Genomic DNA, 21,000 nt, shown 5'->3' with positions numbered 1-21,000 from the left:
CAGGGGACGAGAGGGAGAAGGGGGTTGCCCCAAGGAACTGTTCGCCACCAGGCCGTGAGTCAGGACAACCACTGCTCGGAACTGAAGGGCCTCCCAGGGCCTTCCAGACTCACTGGAAGGGGTCGCGGGGTCATCTGGCCTGGGCAGGGCTGGCCCAGTGCTGAGGATCAGAGCAGCTCCCGCTCTCAGTACCACAGCATCCGTGGGTCAAGGGGCAAAGCCCACCTGGGGTCATCCAGCTGCCCCTCACCTCCAGGAGCTCCCAGACACCCCCCAGACCCTCAGTCTCCCCCAATGCCCTCACCTGAGCAGCTTCTCCTGATCCCGGTCCAGCCGCGCCCCGAGCAGCCGTTCCTCCCGGTGTCTGGCCCGGTCGTCCACACAGTCCTCATCTGCTCGGCCGTGTCCTGCGGGGGGACAGGCGGAAGTGAGCCCCAAGCCAGCACCCAGCCCACCCCAGACCCACAGGTCCCACTGCCCTCACCCCTCCCTGGGCCCCCCAGAGCCCCAACGGTCCTGCACAGCCATCTGTGCAGTGCCTTCACCCCAACACCTTTCCTTATGACACACCAAGCTCCCCCAAACCCCAATCGGGGTTTCTCAGGGCCAGGAATCATCCATCCCTTCTGTCATCCCCCATCCAAAAGGCCTATGTCCCCTAGACAGGCAACCGTGGCAATAATTAGACCAACAGCCATGGATATTATAAGAAAATGTCATAAAACCTGTCACATAACAGTGAAACCTGAGGCTAGGTGCACTTGCTAATGCTATTTTACTTTTATTTTTTTTTTACTTGAGAGGGAGTCTTGCTCTGTCGCCCAGGCTGGAGTAAAGTGGCACGATCTCGGCTCACTGCAAGCTCCGCCCCCCGGTTCACACCATTCTCCTGCCTCAGCCTCCCAAGTAGCTGGGACTACAGGCGCCCACCACCACGCCCGGCTAATTTTTAAAATATTTTTAGTAGAGACGGGGTTTCACCGTGTTATCCAGGATGGTCTCGATCTCCTGACCTCATGATCCACCCACCTTGGCCTCCCAAAGTGCTGGATTACAGGCACCGCGCCCAGCCGCTAATGCTGTTTTAATGATGGGAAAGCAGATTCTGAGCTGGGGTTTGGTGAGGATAGGGCAGAGTCCAAATGGAAAAAAAACCACAACCCAAAAACTAGCCAGACCTGGGTCACATTAAGCCAGGCTGTGGTCCCAACCATGCAGGCCTGTGTGTCCCAAGACAGTTTAAATACACATGGCTAGCCACGAAAGGTGGTTCACGCCTGTAATCCCAGCACTTTGGGAGGCCAAGGGGGGTGCAGATCACCTGAGGTCAGGAGTTCGAGACCAGCCTAGCCAACATGGCGAAATCCCATCTCTACTAAAAAAATACAAAAATTAGCCAGATGTAGTGGTGTGCGCCCTGCAATCCCAGCTACTCAGGAGGCTGAGGCAGGAGAATCATTTGAACCCAGGAGGCAGAGGTTGCAGTGAGCCGAGATTGCACCAGTGCACTCTAGCCTGGACGACAGACAAAACGATACTCCATCTCAAAAAGAAAAAAAAAAACCCAAATAAAAATTTAGACAGGCATAGTGGCATGCACCAGTAGTCCCAGCTACTCAGGAAGCTGAGGTGGGAGGATCACTTGTGCCTAGGAAGTCGAGGCTGCAGCGATTCCCTATCATGATTGCACCACTTCACTCCAGCCTGGGTGACAGAGCGAGACCCAGACTCTAAAGAGAAAATAATTAAGACAGAAAAGTAAACCCAAAGAACATTATCCACTTGGGTGGAGGGGGTGGCCTTGGCCCCCAGAGTGGGAGATGCCACCAGGCTCACCCATCCCTGTCCCTCCCCATGGCCAGCTCCTGAGTCCCAGGCCTGGCACATGGATGGTCACCAGAGGAGAGGGGACGGGGAGCGGTGGAGTGGCAGGAGCCCCGTCTGTCCCTCTCGGTCCCTCCTCGTCCCTGCCACCCTGCCCTGGCCCCTCTTTGAGTGTTTAACACCATGAGCCAGAGATAGGACACACAGGACAGGCGAGGGCACGGGAGGAAGCTGAGCACCACGGCAGACGCCACCAGGTGTGCAGCTCGGAAACCTGCCCGTCGGCTCCCAGGTGCCACTCGCACAGGCTGAGGCATGGTTGATACTCCCCTTGGGGCCGGCCTTCCCAGGGCTGCCAGGAAGAGGGGTGGGCTGGGAGCTAGGTCCTCCTACCCAGGGCTACTGCGGGCAGATACCGGCCATCAGCCACCCCCAAGGGCCCAGTCCAGCACCACCAGCAGCAGTGTCAGGGGCTCAGCCCCCATCACAGAGACACTATCCTTCTGCTGGAGACAAGGTCCCCACCCAGCTGCCCTCGCTGGGGTCTACAGCGGCTCCACAGCCATGACCCTAATGGGTGAGGAGCCTTGGAATCAAGCTTCTCCTCTCATCTCTCCCTTCCCACACCCCCAAATACCGGGAGCTCCTAATGAGCAGTGCCCCAGGCCCAGCAGAATGGCTCACACCTGTAATCCCAGCACTTTGGGAGGCCGAGGTGGCAGGATCACTGGAGTCCAGGAGTTTGAGACCAACCTGGGGAACACAGTGAGTCCCCACCTCTACAAAAACATAAAAAATTAGCCAGGAGGAAGGTGGGAATCCACCAGTCCCAGAAGCAGAAGAAAGGAACCCAGAGAGGGGCACAGTCATGCCGGCCCAGACGCCTGCAGGACCGAGTGTATGGAGGGACAGCTGAGCAGCCCGGCACCGGGAGGGGCATGTCGATGAGGGCGGCTGGACATGGGCCTCCAGGCCCCCCTGGACCTCCAACATCAGTGTCGCTCCTGTATCAAAGGAGAACCTGAGCTCACAAGGCACCCCTTAGTCAGGACAGAAAGGGGCCCTGCCTGGGGACCTCACAGGGAAACTGAGGCCCAGAAGGGCAGTGACAGGTCTCGGGCAGCACTGGGACAACAGAGGGCCACCCCAGAGTCCCACAGCTGTGCTGAGAAATCGGGTCATGAGCTCAAGCTTCCTTCTCCCAGGGAAGACAGTCGTTCCAGCTTACAGAATCCCAGAGGCTCAGCCACCTGAAGGGGCCACCCTCATGTCCCCTGGCTCCTCCTGGAGTCTGGGACAAATTTTGAGCACACGGCACTCCCGGTACCCCCAGAAGAGGCGGGCACGGAGCGTGCAGCCTGGGCTCAGCCCCAAGTCCTCTGTGCCCCCGACTGTCCCGGCTGTCACTGCGAATGGTCTCAGGGGCTTCCATCCCGGGCGCCACCTGCCACCGAAGCCAGTCTACTCGCCAGCTCCCTCTCAGAGCACCTGCCCCCCTCAGGGCCTCAAGGGCCACAGCCCCAGGCTGCTCCCTGCAAATGTGGTTGGCCTCTGAAGAGATATAGTGAGCCCTCTGTCCCCTACCCCTGCCAGGCTCCTGCTCTACCCTCCTCACTCTGTGGCCCCCCCCATCCGCTCTAATCCTGGTCCCATCTGTCACCCCACGGGGCCAAGTGGGGACCTGGCTGGCCTCTCAAGGGTGCCCCACCCTCTCTGCACATGTCACACTCGTCCCTTCCCCACCTCTGGGCCACACACACACCATTCCCACCACCTGGACCTCCACCATCAGAGCTCAGCTTCAAGTGCCACCTCCTACAGGAAGCCCCCCCTGACCACCTCTGCTCCATCACGCTTCTCTTGATTCCACACAGCTATTCTGCTTATTGAACACTATCTGTGTTCTAAAGGCTGCAGTGAGCCATGACAGAACCACTGAACTCCAACCTGGGCGACAGAGTGAGACCTTGTCTCCAAAAAAAGAAAAAAAGAGAGAAAGAATAGAAAAAAAGAAGGAAAGAAAGAAGGAAAGACTGAAAGAAAGAGAAGTAAACTCAGGTCGGGCATGGTGGTTCACACCTGGAATCCCAGCACTTTGAGAGGCCAAGGTGGGCGGATCACCCAAAGTCAGAAGTTCAAGACCAGAGTGGCTAACATGGTGAAACCCTGTCTCTACTAAAAATACAAAAATTGGCCGGGCGCGGTGGCTCAAGCCTGTAATCCCAGCACTTTGGGAGGCTGAGACAGGCGGATCACAAGGTCAGGAGATCGAGACCATCCTGGCTAACACGGTGAAACCCCGTCTCTACTAAAAAATACAAAAAACTAGTCGGGCGTGGTGGCGGGCGCCTGTAGTCCCAGCTACTCGGGAGGCTGAGGCAGGAGAATGGCGTAAACTCGGGAGGCGGAGCTTGCAGTGAGCTGAGATCCGGCCACTGCACTCCAGCCTGGACAACAGAGCAAGACTCTGTCTCAAAAAAAAAAAAAAAAATACAAAAATTAGCTGGGCATGGTGGCAGGTGCCTGTAATCCCAGCTATTCAGAAGTATATATATATATTCAGAAGAGGCAGGAGTATCGCTTGAACCTGGGAGACGGACGTTGCAGTGAACCAAGATCACACCACTGCACTCCAGCCTGGGCGACAGAGCCAGACTCCATCAAATAAATAAAATAAAATAAAATAAAATAAAATAAAATAAAATAAAAATAAAATAAAAATAAAAAATAAGATAAAGTGGATAAATAAACAAAGGCTGTCCCTGTGCCCAGCAGGGCACCAGGCCACTTTGCACACATGAACTCAATCACCATCAACCCAGGAGGCAGATCCCAGCCCCCATCCCTATCTTCCAGATGAGGAAGCTGAGGCACAGGGAGATAAAGAAACACGCCCAGGTCACAAGACTAACATGGACGCGTCATGGCTGGGATCAGCGTCCAAGTCGGCCCTGCTGACCGCTAACATACACAGCCCCATGTAGGGAGTGCCACATGGCCCTGTCTAGCCACGTCACTGCTGTCCCCTATCTGCAAGCCACCCAGAGGCCCAGCCCCACCCCAGGGCCCATGGTGGGGTGAGGGTGTCGTGCAGCAAAAGCCCCCCAGTCTGCAGCACTAACGACCCCCATCACAGGTCACACGCCCCACACCGCAGCCATTAGGAGCCCGAGGCTCACGCAGAGGCCCCGTTCCCATGGCAACCCCTTCCTGGCCTCTCTCTGAACAGCTCCAGCTAGGGTTGCTCTCCAGGGGTCCGGGGAAGTAGATGGTGGGGGGGGCGGTGACGGGATAGAGGCCCCAGCAGGCTTGTCACCAACACCATGGCGTACACCTGGCTCTGCACCCCCAGCCACCCCCTGTGATGCTGGAGGTGGGGACATCCCCACAGCCCCTCCCTCCCAGACCTGGTCCCACCCTAGAGGTGATGGGCCAGTGAAGAGGTGGGAGAGACAAAACTCAGCTCAGGGTTCCCCACTCAGCCTTGCCTCATCCCTGCAGGCCTCAGTCTCCCCATCTGTGAACGGGGAGAGTAACAGCCCCTCCTCTGCACAGGTCCACGTCCTCACAGGAGGCCTCATGGAGCTGTCTGTTCATACAGGCTGCTGGCTCAATGGCAATGATTGCTTTCTTTTCTGGGGGGCGGTTGGGGGACAGGATCTTACTCTGTCACCCAGGTTGGAGCACAGTGGTGCGATCTCACTGCAGCCTCGACCTGCTGGGCTCAAGTGATCCTCCCCTGCCTCAGCCTCCCTGTAGCTGGGACTACAGGTGCCATGCCACTATGCTCGGATCGTTTATTTTTATTTTTTTATTATTATTATTTTTTTGAGATAGAGTCTCACTCTGTCACCCAGGCTGGAGTGCAGTGGCATGATCTCAGCTCACTGCAACCTCCACCTCCCGGATTCAAGCAATTCTCTGCCTTAGCCTCCCAAGTAGCTTCGATTACAGGCACCCACCACCACGCCCAGCTAATTTTTTTGGTATTTTTAGTGGAGATGGGGTTTCACCATCTTGGCCAGGCTGGTCTTGAACTCCTGACCTTGTGGTCCACCCGCCTCAGCCTCCCAATGTGCTGGGATTATAGGCGTGAGCCACCGTGCCCGGCTTTTATTTATTTTTTTTTTAGAGCTGGGGTTTCACTGTGTTACCCACGCTAGTCTCCAACTCCTGAGCTCAAGCGATCTACCCACCTTGGCCTCCCAAAGAGCTGGAATTACAGGCATGAGTCGCTGCATCTGGCAAGGATGACTCTCAGGGTTCCTGGGGTCTCGGGCGTGGGAGCTCTGACTGCGTGGGGCTCACACATGTAGGTAATGCCTGTCCTTCATCCATCTCAAGGTCCAAGACAGCCTAAGGCCAGACCTAGATCCTATGTGAGGACAGGAGGACCCAGGGCTCCCCTGCACAGGCAGGGCACTCTAAGACCCTAATGCCTAACTATGAGCAGATGAGAGAGAGGCCTACTATGTGCCCGTCAGCCTACCCAGCATCAAGCAGATGAGCTGCCCCCAGATCCGAGAGGGCTCAAGGCTCTTGTTCAAGGTTACGTAGCTACAAAGGGCAGAGCCTGGACTTAAAACCATTGACAGAGGCAGAGGGCTCGCTCCAAAAAGCGAGAGACTGGGGCAAGACCCCAGGAGACCAGGGTGACAACCTGACTGTCCTCAGCTGGGAGAACTGCCCAGGCACAGGCACCCCAGTGCGTCTCTCTCCTCCCTCCTTTCAAAGTTGCTCAGCATTCAGACTGGGCTGCCCAGAGAGAAATGACACTTCTTATGGAATTTTTTTTTAAGGACAGAAAGAATCCAGCCACGTACTTTTTTGTTCTTTTAGAGACGGGGTCTCACTCTGTTGCCCAGACTGGAGTGCAGTGGTACAAGCATAGTTCAGTGCAGCCTTGACCTCCCGGGCTCAAACTATCCTCCCACGTCAGCCTCCTGAGTAGCTGGGACTACAGACCAGCATACACCAGCATATCCAGATGATTTTTTTATTTTTTATTTTTTCATTTTTTGAGGTGGAGTTTCGCTCTGTTGCCCAGGCTGGAGTGCAATGGCACGATCTCAGCTCACTGCAACTTCCTCCTCCCGGGTTCAAGCAATTCTCCTGCCTCAGCCTCTCAGATAGCTGGGATTACAGGTATGTGCCACCATGCTCGGGTAATTTTGTATTTTTAGTTAGTAGAGATGGGGTTTTACCACATTAGCCAGGCTGATCTCAAACTCCTGACCTCGGGTGATCCACCTGCCTCGGTCTCCCAAAGTGCTGGGATTACAGGTTTGAGCCACCACGCCCAGACTATTTTTATTTTATTTTTTGTAGAGACAAGGTCTTGCTAGGTTGCCCAGGCTGGCCTTAAACTCCTAAGCTCAAGTGATCCTCCTACTTTGGCCTTCCGAAGTGCTGGGATTACAGGCGTGAGCCACCATGCCCGGCCCCCAACCAGTCACCTACTTTCAAACATCAGCACCAACAGAGAAGGGCAGCTTCAGATAAATCCCCAAACATCTCATCCCAAACTTCTGGCACACCCTCCCTCCCTCTCTCACATTCACATTGTCCCCCTCCCCTCCACACACACACACTCACGGCCTCTTGAACACAGACAGGTACTCTAGGATCTCAGATGGACTCCACTGACCGTGAGCCCCCAACAAAGGTGCCACCCCATGCGACAGGAGGATCCTTCCAGAGAAAGGCTCAAAGAGATCTCCTGCCTCCCAGGGCCCCCCAGCCCCAAAGCTCTGGGCAGGAGACTTTTCTATCACCAAGCTGGCCACCTCCAATCCAAGGGCTATTGGCCCCTCCCTCCTTCTGTCCCAGAATAAGGCCGATTCTCGTGCAAAGCCCCAGGGTCAGAGTGTAGGGGGGGCTTCCCTGGCTCCCAGGAGCTCCGCACAGGACCGTGTGCTCATTCAGTCAGTCAACACTCACTCACTGAGCATCGCTCACTGAGCCAGTCCTGCTGGATGAAGAGAATTCCAAGACAAGCCTGACAGAGCCCCAACTCCCAACTCAAAATCCAAAGACTCCAGGGCCATCCCCAGAAGGCAGGAGCATCTGGAGCTCGGCCAGAGACAGGCCCCGTCCAAGGTGGCTCCACGGGGAGGTGAAGGCACAGAGTATGAGGAGACGTGGCCGTGCAGGAAGTGGGAAGGGCGCTGCAGGCAGGAGGTCCAGCATCACATACCCAGGACCGGCTGGGGCAGGCGTCAAGGTGGTGGGAAAGTGACACAGCTGGCCGGGCGCAGTGGCTCACGCCTGTAATCCCAGCACTTCGGAAGGCCAAGGCGGGCAGATCCCTTGAGGTTAGGAGTTCGAGACCAGCCTGACCAACATGGTGAAACCCCATCTCTACTTTAAAAATACAAAATTAGCTGGGCATGGTGGCAGGTGCCTGTGACCCCAGCTACTCATGAGGCTTAGGCAAGAGAATCACTTGCACCCGAGAGGCAGAGGTTGCAGTGAGCCAAGATCGTGCCACTGCACTCCAGCCTGGGCAACAGAGCAAAACTCTGTTTCAAAAAAGTAAAAAAGCCGGATGCGGTGGCTCATGCCTGTAATCCCAGCACTTTGGGAGGCCGAGGCGGGCGGATTACTTGAGGTCAGGAGTTTGAGACCAGCCTGGCCAACATGGTGAAACCCTGTCTCTACTAAAAAATACAAAAATTAGCCAAGCGTGGTGGCACGTGCCTGTAATCCCAGCTACTCGGGAGGCTGAGGCAGAAGAACCGCTTGAACCCAGGAGGCGGAGGTTGCAGTGAGCTGAGATCGTGCCACTTGCACTCCAGCCTGGGTAACAGAGCAAGACTCCGTCTCAAAAAAAAAAAAAGGTAACACAAGTAGGAGATTCAGCCAGAGAGGCCCAGACTCCCATCCTCAGAGTAGCAGGTCGGGGTGGACTCTGGGAGGGGAACACAGAGTGGCATCTACAGGGTCCTCTGCAGCCACGGTGTACACGAACATTGGGGTGACGAGGGTGGCCTGTGCCCTCCTGGGCTGTCTGGGAAAACAAGGTCGAGACAGTGGAAGTAGGAGGTGGTGGTGACAGGACCCAGCCATGCCACTTGCCATGGACCAAGGTCCAAGCCCAGGTAGGCCTGGAAGGCCAGGCTGGGGAAGGACGGAGCCCCAGAAGATAGGCACCCATGATGCCTATGCAGCCTGCAGTAGTAGAGTCTGGGACACGAAGGGAAAGGAGTCCTGTGGGTGCCACAAACAAGGACCGAGACCCTGGGACAGGTGTGAGCTCCCAGCAAGTGAGCATGGGACGTGGGCTGGGCTCGGGGGGCTGGGGGCAGAGGCTGACTGTCAAGAAGTCCCACGAGCTAGAAGCAGCCGAACATCACTTCCCTGGCCCTTACTCCAGCCTGCAACCTCACACCACGCAGGCTAAACACGGCCTCAGGCGGGGGTCTGGGCTCAACAGTGGGCCACCTTCCGGACAGACCAAGTCAGGAGTTCCAACAAACACACCTCAGATGTGAACTGCCCCCAAAATCCCAGGAGGAATCCCAACAGCAAACTAGACAAGAAGGGACACAGGAAATTCGACCGTCAGCCAAGCTCTGCAGAAACGCTCAAAACTTACAGAAATGCACTATCCTCCCCTACTGAAATTATCAACCTTGTTATTCTTTTAATTTTAGTTTTATTTTTTCCTGAGATAGGGTTTCATTCTGTCACCCAGGCCTGCCTGGCAGCAACAGTTTAAAAAAAAAAAAAACTCAAGTTGTGGTCGGGCACAGTGGTGGCCACCCCTGTAAGTAAGCCCAGCAATTTGGAAGGCCAGAGCAGGAACACTTGAGGCCAGGAGTTCGAGACCAGCCTGGGCAACACAAGAGGACCCCGTCTCTACAAAAAAATGAAAAAATTGGCTGGGTCCGGTGGCTTGCGCCTGTAATCCCAGCACTTTGGGAGGCCAAGGCAGGCAGATCACCTGAGGTCAGGAGTCTGAGACCAGCCTGGCCAACATGGCAAAACCCCATCTCTACTTAAAATACAAAAATTAGCCAGGCGTGGTGATGCACACCTGTAATCCCAGCTACTGGGGAGATTGAGGCAGAATTGCTTGAACCCAGGAGGTGGAGATTGCAGTGAGCCAAGATGGCACCACGGTACTCCAGTGCGGGCAACAGTGCAAGACTCTGTCTCCAAAAAAAAAAAGAAAAAGAAAAAATTAGTCAGGTGTGGTGGCACATACCTGCGGTCCCAGATACTTGGGAGGCTGAGGCGGGAGGATCACTTGAACCCAGGAGGTCAAGGCTACACTAAGCTATGATTGCACCACTGCACTACAGCCTGTGTGACATAGCAAGACCCTATCTCTAAGACAAAATAATAATTTATAAACTAAAAAATAAAACAGGCCAGGCACAGTGGCTCATGCCTGTAATCCCAGCACTTTGGAAGGCCAAGATGGGTGGGTCACCTGAGGTCAGGAGTTTGAGACCAGCCTGACCAACTTGGAGAAACCGTCTCTACTAAAAATACAAAATGAGCCGAGCATGGTGGCGCATGCCTGTAATCCCAGCTACTCGGGAGGCTGAGCCAGGAGAATCACTTGAACTTGGGAGGCGGAGGTTGCCATGAGCTGAGATCCTGCCATTGGATTCCAGCCTGGGCAACAAGAGCGAAACTGTTTCAAAAATAAATAAATAAATAAAACAATTCTGAAGAATCCAAAATATAACAGAGACTCATAAACCGCTTACAGGCACGTAAACTCTCTACCTAAAAAGTCACTCAAGTACGAAGTATCAAGACCGTGAGGATGTCGGAACCCCAGTTTCTGTCTGTTCCTCAAACACTCATTCACTCATCCATCAAACACCTACTACGTGCCAGGGCCCAGGATGGCTAGGTACTGAGGCCACTGGAATCAGTAAGGCACAGTTAGGTCCCTTGATGACTTAAAATTGAACGTTTGTTATTTGTCTATTCCCAAGACCATCTATTCTCAGGAAATGACTAAAAATATCATGAAGGTGCAATGCACACAGACCGAAAGCAACGTTCCGAACAGAAAACATCGGAGAAGGAACAAATAAAATGCCTACCAAGGAAATGGAGAATGGAACCACGGTACATGCTCTCAACAGAACATTTAAGGCCATTAAAAAAAATTGTACTTATAAAGACTTAGCAATAACGAAGGGAAAGGACCCACACGGTAACATACGGGAAAGGGCACAGAGGCCCAAGATCCTACATGCACCAGGGGCTCTGCAGGTAGAAGCACATTGCACCGTAAAATGAATTCAGGAGAAGACACAGAAAGACTCAGGGTATTGGGAAAATATAATGGCCCTTTTCCTTTGTTCTCTTTTTCTGTATTTTACACATTTTTTTTTTTTTTAATTTTTTTATTTTTTGAGACGGAGTCTCCCTCTGTCGCCCAGACTGGAGTGCAGTGGCTGGATCTCAGCTCACTGCAAGCTCTGCCTCCCGGGTTTGCGCCATTCTCCTGCCTCAGCCTCCCGAGTAGCTGGGACTACAGGCGCCCGCCACCTCGCCCGGCTAGTTTTTTTTGTGTGTGTATTTTTTAGTAGAGATGGGGTTTCACCGTGTTAGCTAGGATGGTCTCGATCTCCTGGCCTCGTGATCCGCCCGTCTCGGCCTCCCAAAGTGCTGGGATTACAGGCTTAAGCCACCGCACCCGGCCGTATTTTACACATTTTTCTATGTGCACAAAGGAAAAACCAATAAACTTCTAAGAGCGGCCACAGCCCACAAGTGAGAGAAAGGACAAACGGTGCCTGGAAGGCAGGGAGATGTGAGGGTGTGCCAGGGAAGGTGGGAAGGGAGATGGAGAAATGGAATGTCGGGGTAGCACAGAACAAGGAAAGGAAGGGGCTGGGGTAGAGACCCAGGACCTACCTTTGACATTACTCAGCGACAGAGAGCGGTCCTGGTCTGCCAGCCCAGGCCCCAGCCGGCCACTGCCACCACTGTCCTTCTGCCGGGCCACAGCCACTGCAATGCCCACGGGCGGGTGTCGCACTTCTGCCTCACCCTGGGCACCAGAGCCCTCGCGCCCAAAAGCCTTGGCGCTCTCGGGCCTCTCCGGGTCTCGCTTCAGCTGCCGGCTGCCACCCGCTGCAGGGCCTCCGGAGTGTGGGAGTCGGGCCTGGGCTCGGGGGGCACCAGCAGAGGTGGGCGCAGGCTCGGGTTTCATGGTGCCCAAACCTCCAAAAGGGCTCTTCTTGCCACAGCCACCAGGGCGCACGGCCACAGCCTCCCGGGCGAAACTGCCACTGTACTTTATAAGGCTCTGCATGGCAGAGGCCTCTCCAGGCCCGTGGGCTGTAGAGTGCATGTCGGCGATAGGCCGGCCGCAGGTGGCCGCTGAGCGGGGCAGCACTGCCCCAGGGTCCAGGTAGGCCTTCTTCGAGGAGGAGGCAGCGACCACGGCAGCCTCCTCTTCGGCGCGGCTGTGGTGGTGCTGCGCAGCCAGCACGGCCATCTGCGTGGTGGCGAAGTTGCCCAGCTCGAAGGGTTTCCATTTGTGCTCAGGGCCGGTGGGCGGGGGGCGCGCGGGCTCCAGGCCGAAGAGCTTGGCGGCCTGTTGGGCTGCAGGACCGGCTGGGCCGCGGGGCGCACGCTCGCAGGGCCTCGGGTCCGCCTCGGGCTTGAGCAGCTCCTTCGCAGGCAGGTAGGTGCGGGGGTCCGGGGAGGCGCGTGCAGCCCGCACCGTGGGGGCATCCACAGGCGACGGCCGCTTGAGCGAGCGGATGACCGAGTTCTTCTCACGCAGGCCCTCGGGCCGGTCCAGAGGCCGCGGGGAGCCGGGGGGCGCCTGCAGGACCCCCGGTCTACCAGCCTCACGCTCGCGGGCCCGGGCATCACGCGCCTGGGATGCGATCTGGATGGGCCCGGGGCGCTCGTCGAAGACCTCCACGGAAGGCACGAAGGTGGGCGCCACCACGCGGTGCTCACGGCCCTGCTCGCGGAAGACGGTGTAGACACCGGCCGGGGTGGCCGCAGGGGGTGCGGGAGGCCCCTTGGGGGGCGCAGGCGGCGGGGGCAGCGGTGAGGGGCAGGGGCGCGGCCCGGGTAGCAGGGTCTCCGTGCGCCGCAGCAGCCGCGCGCCCTCGTCCTGCCGGGCGGCCTCCTTAGCACCCCCGCGCCCCGCTTCGGCCACCAGCGCGGGCAGCCCCGCGTCCCCGGCGCCGCCGTTGCACATGGTTAGTACCGACGGCTGCAGTGCCGCGTTCTTGGTCTTGGACTCAGTCAGGAAGGGCGACAGGCGCTCAGTCAGGCGCGGGGGCCCCCGGTCCTGGCGGCCCTCCGCACGCGCCTCCTGGGTCAGGTCCACCACGCCGCGTGGCCCCGAGGCCTCCTCGCCCCGGGCGCGCGGGTCCTTCTTGCCGAACAGCAGAGGCGGCTCCCCGCCGCGGCCCGCCCGCTCCTTGGCTGGACCGTCCCGCGACGACGAGCCTTTTGCAGGGGGGCCCGAGGAGTGGCCGCCGCCAGGGGTCCGGGCCGAGGGCGCGTGAGAGTGCAGGGCGCCCGGAGCCCCCGCGGTGGGCAGGTAGAAGCCGTCTGCAGAGAAGGGAACAGCAGGCAGTGAGCGAGCGCCACCTCCCACCCCTGCCTGGGCAGAGGGGGACCCCTGAGAGGGAGCTGGGCCAACCCACGCCTCCCCCGGTGTTTTGTTTTTTTGGTTTTTTGTGTTTTTTTGAGACAGTCTCGCTCTTGTCGCCCAGGCTGCAGTGCAATGGCGCAATCTTGGCTCACTGCCTCCTGGATTCAAGCGATTCTCCTGCCTCAGCCTCCCGAGTGGCTGGGATTACAGGCGCACCCCACCATGCACGGCTAATTATTGTATTTTTAATACAGGCGGGGTTTCACCATGTTCGTCAGGCTGGTCTTGAACTCTTGACCTCAGGTGGTCCACCTGTCTCAGCCTCCTAAAGTGCTGGGATTACAGGCGTGAGCCGCACTCGGCCCAGTGTTTTCTCTTGGAAATTAAAATAGTTTGGTGCAGGGAGCCCCCACATTTCACAGCAAGGCAAGGCATCTCCTCAGGGCAAGAAAAGAAGAAATGGGCAACCCAGGTAGAGAGTGCAGGCTCTGGAAATATCTAGAACCAAGTTTAAATCTACCCATCCATTGCCTCAGTTTCCTCATCTGTAAAAGGAGAGACCAGGGGTTGTTTTCAGAGCTTCCCAGAAGGCCTAGCAGGGCCCCTAAGAGGAGAGTGTGACCAGAAGGGACCCAGGGCTGTGGGTGGGCCCAAGGAGTCTATGGGGGTCTTAGGGACTCAGGTCTCAAAAGAGCATCTGAGGCTCACATCTGTAATCCCAGCACTCTGGGAAGCCGAGGTAGGAGGATTGCTTGAGGCCAGGAGTTTGAAACCATCCTGGGCAACACAGCAAGACTCCACCTCTACAAAAAGTTAAAAAGTCAGCTGGGTGTGGTGGGGTACATCTGCAGTCCCAGCTACTTGGGGGGCTGAGTCAGGAGCATCATTTGGGAGTTTGACGCTGCAGTGAGCTATGATCTCACCACTGCACTCCAGCCTGGGCAACAGAATGAGACCCTGTCTCAAAAAAAAAAAAAAAAAGCAAGCATCCTGGACAGAGCTGGCGGCTACCTGGATGCTGCCAAAGGCCCCAGAAGCCTGTCAGAAGGCCCCTGTGCAACCCCCCACCCCGGACTCCACAGTCTTACCTCCTCCTGGCCCCTGACCTTTCTGGGTATCGAAAATGCTGGGCTGACCCAGCTGGCTGAGGAGGGGGCTCCCACTGCTGGGGGGCTCCAGGTGGCTCAGGTGGAGGTAGGATGGGTACAGCCCGCTGGGCAGGTGGGAGAAGCCTGTAACAGAGAAAAGAGAAAAGCTGGGCCGGGCCAGTTTGTGCTGCCCACCAGGAGCTTCCTTCCAGCTCCTGGAAATAAACTATTTCGGCAGGTGACCGCTGGTGCAGGGAGCCTCGAGGTTTAACAGCAGCTCCTCAGGGCATTCCCCTGCTCCCCAACCCCGGGTCTCTCCCCAGGCCCAGGAAGCCCTCATGGGAGGATGGGGTCTCCAGTCCCCACAGGAAGAGGATCAGAATGGATCCAACTAGCAGGGCCCAATAACAGTCTACCAAACATGACCAAGAGCTTTGCCACTGTCATCCTCATTTAAACCTCAGAAAGACTTAATGTCCTTACTTTAAAGATCAGAAAATTCAGAGAAGGCCACTTGCCCAAGGAGATACAGCAGAGCTGCCCGGCTTTGGACCGAGGCCATCGAACCCTGGAGCCAGGACTCTTAGCCTCAGCCTAACACGGGCCCTTTCTCTGCTGTGTGACCCCAAGCTGGTCACTTGCCTTCTCTGAACCTCAGAGGACCCAGCATCTTCAGCTGCTGGGTCTCCCAGGCAGAAGCTGCCAGGAAGGAATTCCCCCCAGCAAAGATCCTCCCCGCCTCCCCAAAGGCCCCCCAGCAGCAATGCCCAGCATCAGGACCTGCTGACCTCAACTATTCAGAATTGTTTGTTTGTTTTGTTTTGTTTGGAGACAGAGTCTTACTCTGTGGCCCAGGCTGGAGTGCCGTGGCAGGATCTCAGTTCACGGCAGCCTCCGCCTCCTGAGTTCAAGAGGTCCTCCTGCCACAGCCTCCCGAGGACCTGTGATTACAGGCGCCTGCTACCACACCCGGTTCATCTTTGTATTCTTAGTAGAGAAGGGGTTTCACCATGTTGGTCGGGCTGGTCTGGAACTCCTGGCCTCAAGTGATCCGCCCACCTCAGCCTCCCAAAGTGCTGGGATTACAGGTGTGAGTCACCACATCCAGCTCAGAATATTTTAAAAATAAAAATAAACAGAAATGGGGCTTTGCAGGACAAAGAAGGAAAGGGTAGCCATGGAGAGAGGAGAAGTCACCTGAGAGAGCACACAGAGGCCAGGCATGGTGGCTCGCACCTTTAATTCCAGGGCTCAGGGAAGCTGATAGGGGAGGGCTGCTTTAGCCCAGGAGTTTGAGACCAGCCTGGGAAATATAGCGAGACCCCATCTCTATTAAAAAAAAAAAAAAAAAAAATTTAAATTTTTTTTTTTTAAAGGACACACAGAATGGCAGCCCCAAAAGGTACGCAGGTGCAAGGGAATGGCAGCCCCAAAAGGTAAGCAGCTGCTAGGGAATGGCAGCCCCAAAAGGTAAGCAGGTGCTAGGGTATTGGGTAAGGGTCCTGATTCTCTGCCCGAGCCCAGTCCTATGGGATCCCAGGCCTATTAGAGATCTCTCAGCGACTCAGGTACCCCATACCTTGTTGCCCTGCTGAGGCCAGGGATGCAGGACCTGTCCCTGGCCCACTGTGCCAATGTCTTCTCTCCAGCACTGCCTTGTCAATCATGCCATTGACAACGCCCACAAACAAAAGGGCTACCTGATACCTGTTCTCTCATCCGATCATTCAAACAGCACTCCCCGGCCGGGCACGAAGGGTGGCTCAAGCCTGTAATCCTAGCACTTTGGGAGGCCAAGACAGGCGGATCACGAGGTCAGGAGATCAAGACCATCCTGGCTAACACGGTGAAACCCCATCTCTACTAAAAAATATAAAAAACTAGCCAGGCATGGTGGCGGGCCCCTGTAGTCCCAGCTACTCCGGAGGCTGAGGCAGGAGAATGGTGTAAACCCAGGAGGCGGAGCTTGCAGTCAGTTGAGATCCAGCCACTGTACTCCAGCCTGGGCGACAGAGCGAAACTCTGTCTCAAAAAAAAAAAAAACAGCACTCCCCGCTGGTGTGGTGGCTCACACCTGTAATCCCAGCACTTTGGGAGACCAAGGTGGATGGATCACGAGGTCAAGAGTTCGAGACCAGCCCGACCAACATGGTGAATCCCCATCTCTACTAAAAATACAAAAATTAGCCAGGCGTGGTGGTGCACGCCTGTAATCCCAGCTACTCGGTTGAGGCAGGAAAATCGCTTGAACCCGGGAGGCAGAGGCTGCAATGAGCCGAGATCGTGCCACTGTACTCCAGCCTGAGCGACAGAGCAAGACTCCATCTCAAAAAATAAAAAAAAAATTAAAAATACAACCAATAAAAAACAAACAAACAAACAAAAAAAACAGCACTCCCACAGAGGCACCAGGTCTCTGCTCTCCCGTCTGTAAAATGGACCTAATGGGTTTAATAGGCCAGGCGCAGTGGCTCATGCCTATAATCCCAGCACTTTGGGAGGTCAAGGTGGGAGGATCGCTTGGGCCTAGCAGTTCAAGACCAGCCTGGGACACATGGTGAAACCCGGACTCCACCAAAACAAAATCTAGTAGTTAACTGGGCGTGATGGTGTGCACCTGTAGTTCCAGCTACTCAGGAGGCTAAGGTGGGAGAATGGCTTGAGCCTGGGAGGCGGAGGTTTCAGTGAGCCGAGATTGCACCACAGCACTCCAGCCTGGGCAACACAGCAAGACCCTGTCTATAAAAATAAGGGCCTAACAGTCCCTCCCCCAGGCAGGGCTGGCTCTGAGGCTGAAGTGAGCTGAGTGTGCACTGGGCTGTGGTAAGCACCCTGTGTGTTTGCGGTCATTACTAGGATCTGTTGGCCAAAGAGAAAAGGAAGTCTCAGGGAGACAGAGGTAACGAGCTGCTGGCAGACAGGCCCGAGAGGCAGGCTCTTCTCGTCCAGGCACCTGCCTTGGCTGGTTAAAGTGGCAGGCTCAAGAGGGACCCCAGCCTAGAAGGGCCCCTCTGTGCAGGCCAGACACCCTCGTGCCTGGATTCAGATGCCTTCCCCAGAGTGTCCAGGAGGAGCAGACTCGCTGACCTCATCTGTACAACGGGCAAAGTACTGTAAGGACTGGATAGGGTCCTGTGGCTGGGGACACCTCTGGCTGAACCTGTCTCCTCCTGGGCTGAACGCAGTAGCCACAGGATTCGGGATGACGGTGAGCACTCGGTCAGACCTGACCCCACCGGAGGAAGGAGAGGGACAGTAGCCCGGGAGGGCCGGAAGAGCCCTAAGCCTGCAGCAGGAGCTCCAGGGCTGCAACCTTCCAGGAACCATGAGCACCTACAGGACACCTGGGAGGAGGGAGGAGTAGGAAGGAAGGAGGTACCTAGCGCCCAACATCCAGAACCTGTCAAAGGAGGAGAGGAGGAGCTCAGAGGTCCTCAGGCCCATTTCTTTGCAGGCAGAGAATGAAAGTGAGGCTCTACAGAAATCCAGAATCTGCTCATGGCCTGGGGGAAGCCAGGCCTGCAGAGCCCCTACATTGAGGGGCATGGCTGCAGAAATGCAAAAGAAGAGGCCCCAACAGCCCCAGGTCCCCAGGCTCCGGGAAATTTTTTTTTTTAGAGATGGGGTCTTGCTATGTTGCCCAGGCTGGTCTCGAACGCCTGCCTTCAAGTGATCTTCCCACCTCAACCTCCCAAAGTGTTGGGATTACAGCTGTGAGCCACCACGCCCAGCCTGCTCCTCTAATTATTAATGAGCCTACTGTGCACCAAGGATACAGCGCTGAGTAGATCAAACCAGGCCCTGCACTCAGGGCTCACTCCGGTGGGAAAGCGGGAGTTCATGAAGGATCAGGTAATCTGTCGTCACAAGCCAGTGATGGAAGGGGGTGGGGAAGAGGGGGTCTCTGAGCTGAGCTGGAGGAGAAATGGAAGGTGGTCTGTGGCACGGGGTGTCAGGCTGGAAGGAGAGGGAACAGCTCGTACAAAGGCCCTGTGATTGTGACAACGGGAAGCCCTGAGCGTCTGAGAAATGACAGGGAGGCCAGGTGACCTGGGGCCCACCAGCCCCAGCTCAATGATGACAATAGAGGGGCACGTGAAGTGGCCAGAGTGGCTGGGACGTCAGCCCAGCAGCCCTCAGCCCCGACCCCGGCATGCTCCTTACCTTCATGGGCGTGGGCGGCCCACAGCTGCACCATGGGCAGGTTGCTAGGGGTTGGGGAGCGGAAGGAGAGGTCAGAGGGCAGTGGCACCGGGCTCCCATGGGATGAGGCCGAGGGCCCCATCCCGCTGGCCACGAAACTGCCCAAGAAGGCCTCGCCTGCAGAGAGAAGTTGGGAGGACCGTCAGGCAGCCAGTCAGGCCAGCGCCGCCGCCCCAGCCCACCACCCCGAGACCCCCGCCTCTCCCCAACTGTGTGGAGCTGATAATGGCCAACTGACCAAAGAGGGTTCCCCTGCTCCGGCCCCACCCCTGGGCCACAGGATGGGCCTGCGTCAACCCAACCAGACCCAGGGCTTGAGAAAGCACAGGATGGCAGGAAGCCCCCAACAGCAGACCCTCAGCCCTCGGCACCCCGCACCCTCAGAGGAGGGCCTTCTACCCCTGCCACCCAACCAGCTCAGATCTGGCTTGGCACCGTTCTCCCCATCTGCAGGGGGAATCCTGAAGTCGGTGGGGCACTGGGAGTTCCAGAGGCCACGGGGCAAGGCGGTGGGGGACTCACAGGTGGGTGGTTCATATGCTGAGCTCTGCAGGCCGAGAGGACACCCACCCTCCAGCCGGAGAATGACCTCCCCCGGCAGCCCTAGCCAGCCCCGTGTGCCCATTTAACAGACAAAGAAAGTGAGGCTCAGAGATGGGAAGTGCCAGGTCACACAGCCAGAAAGCAGGGACTTGGCACCACCGAGCCACAGTGGCTTAGGGAATGAATCTGTGAATGCATGGAGTGGCAGACATGTGGGTCACTAAGGGAGCCCCATCAAGGGCAACCCCTGCAGACAGCAGGCCCCACACACCTGGGGTCACTGCCTATAGGGGCCACGGGCTGACTGCTGCTCAGAAAGATGATGGAAATCAGATGGGGCCTGGGTGGAGGCCACAGCCAGACCCACCATGCCCCACATGGGCAGGCCCACATCGGACAGGGTGCCTCCCAGCTGCCACCCAGGGCACTGTCCCACAAGCCCCAAACGCCACCCCTTCTAAGGGAAGACCCTGGCAGGCCTCTGGGTAACAAGTCAGAGAGAAGCATGCAGGCCCTGGGGCAAGGGGCTTCCCTTACCGGGTCTCAGTTTTCGTATCAACAAAATGGGGATAAAAATGCCTCCCTCTGGGAATGACAAGGAAGGAAGCATATGTTTAATCACAGTAACAACCTAATGAGGCCGGGCGCGGTGGCTCACGCCTCTAATCCCAGCACTCTGGGAGGCTGAGGCAGGCCAACCACGAGGTCACGAGTTAAGAGACCAGCCTCGCCAACATGGTGAAACCCTGTCCCTACTAAAAAGACAAATACAAAACATTAGCTGGGCGTGGTGGTGGGCACCTGTAGTCCCAGCTACTTGGGAGGCTGAGGCAGATTCCCTTGTACCCAGGAGGTGGAGGTTGCAGTGAGCTGAGATCGCGCCACTGCACTCCAGCCTGGGTGACAGAGTGAGACTCCGTCTCAAAAAAAAAACAAAAACAAGAACAAAAACAAAAAATTAGCCGGGCGTGGTGGCGGGCACTTGTAATTTCAGCTACTCGGGAGGCCGAGGCGGGAGAATCACTTGAACCCAGGAGGCGGAGGTTAGTCAGCTGAGATCATGCCGCTGCACTCCAGCCTGGGCGACAGAGTGAGACTCCGTCTCAAAAAAAAAATATATATATATATATAAAATGATAAATAATGACAACAGGCCAGGCCAGGTGGCTCTCGCCTGTCGTCTCTGGAGGCTGAGGTGAGAGGATGGCTTGAGCCCAAGAGTTGGAGACTGCGGTGGGCTGTGAATGAGGTTTTCACACTGCACTCCAATCCGGACCACAGAATAAGACCTGGACTCAAAATATAAATAACAACAACCATAACCAGCCGTGGCACCGATTCACTAAAACCTGGCATACACCAGGCACCGTGCAGGTGATTTCAAACCCTCCCGGCAACGCCCTCAGGTAGGTGGCAGCAAAGCCAGCCCCCAGCGGAGGGATTCTGTGTGTACCCTAGAGCCACCTCCTTTAAGTCCCTGTGTCGTGGACACTGTTTACAGGTGGCACGGATAAGTTATGTGGCTTTGCAGGAGATGCGGGCTCCCAGATGGCCCCGGTCCAGCCTGTGGGAGCTCACAGGCCCAAGTCCAGCCTCGGTCGCCAGTGCCCCCCGGCTCCCCAACAAAGGGCCTCAGTGACCGCCCAAGTCCTTCTGATCAAGGCCCGGCCTGTGGACAGTGTGAGGCCGGTAGCGACCCCTGGCGCGCCGGGCCCGGGTCTTCCCGGAGTCGGGTTGCTTGGGAATGCA

The 21,000-nt window shown here is 56.6% G+C and overlaps 1 protein-coding gene across 7 annotated transcripts in view; it reads right to left on the bottom strand.

Annotated features, from left to right (window-relative positions):
• The window catches only part of TNRC18 (trinucleotide repeat containing 18), a 123,837-nt gene that overhangs the window by 74,813 nt on the left and 28,024 nt on the right, over positions 1–21,000 (bottom strand). For 6 of the 7 annotated variants that reach the window (XM_073012840.1, XM_037995199.2, XM_037995200.2 and 3 more), the window contains 4 exons: positions 18,670–18,825; positions 14,506–14,649; positions 11,710–13,374; positions 305–407 (listed from right to left, as the gene is read on the bottom strand). In XM_073012840.1, coding sequence (XP_072868941.1) covers positions 305–407; positions 11,710–13,374; positions 14,506–14,649; positions 18,670–18,790 — 2,033 coding nt within the window. In that variant the 5' untranslated portion in view covers positions 18,791–18,825. The remainder of the gene's footprint in view (positions 1–304; positions 408–11,709; positions 13,375–14,505; positions 14,650–18,669; positions 18,826–21,000) is intronic. The other variant, XM_037995201.2, reaches the window with a different exon arrangement.

This window comes from Chlorocebus sabaeus, chromosome 28 (genome assembly GCF_047675955.1).
Source record: "Chlorocebus sabaeus isolate Y175 chromosome 28, mChlSab1.0.hap1, whole genome shotgun sequence".
Lineage (NCBI taxonomy): Eukaryota > Metazoa > Chordata > Mammalia > Primates > Cercopithecidae > Chlorocebus > Chlorocebus sabaeus.
This window is presented reverse-complemented; position numbering and strand designations above follow the sequence as displayed.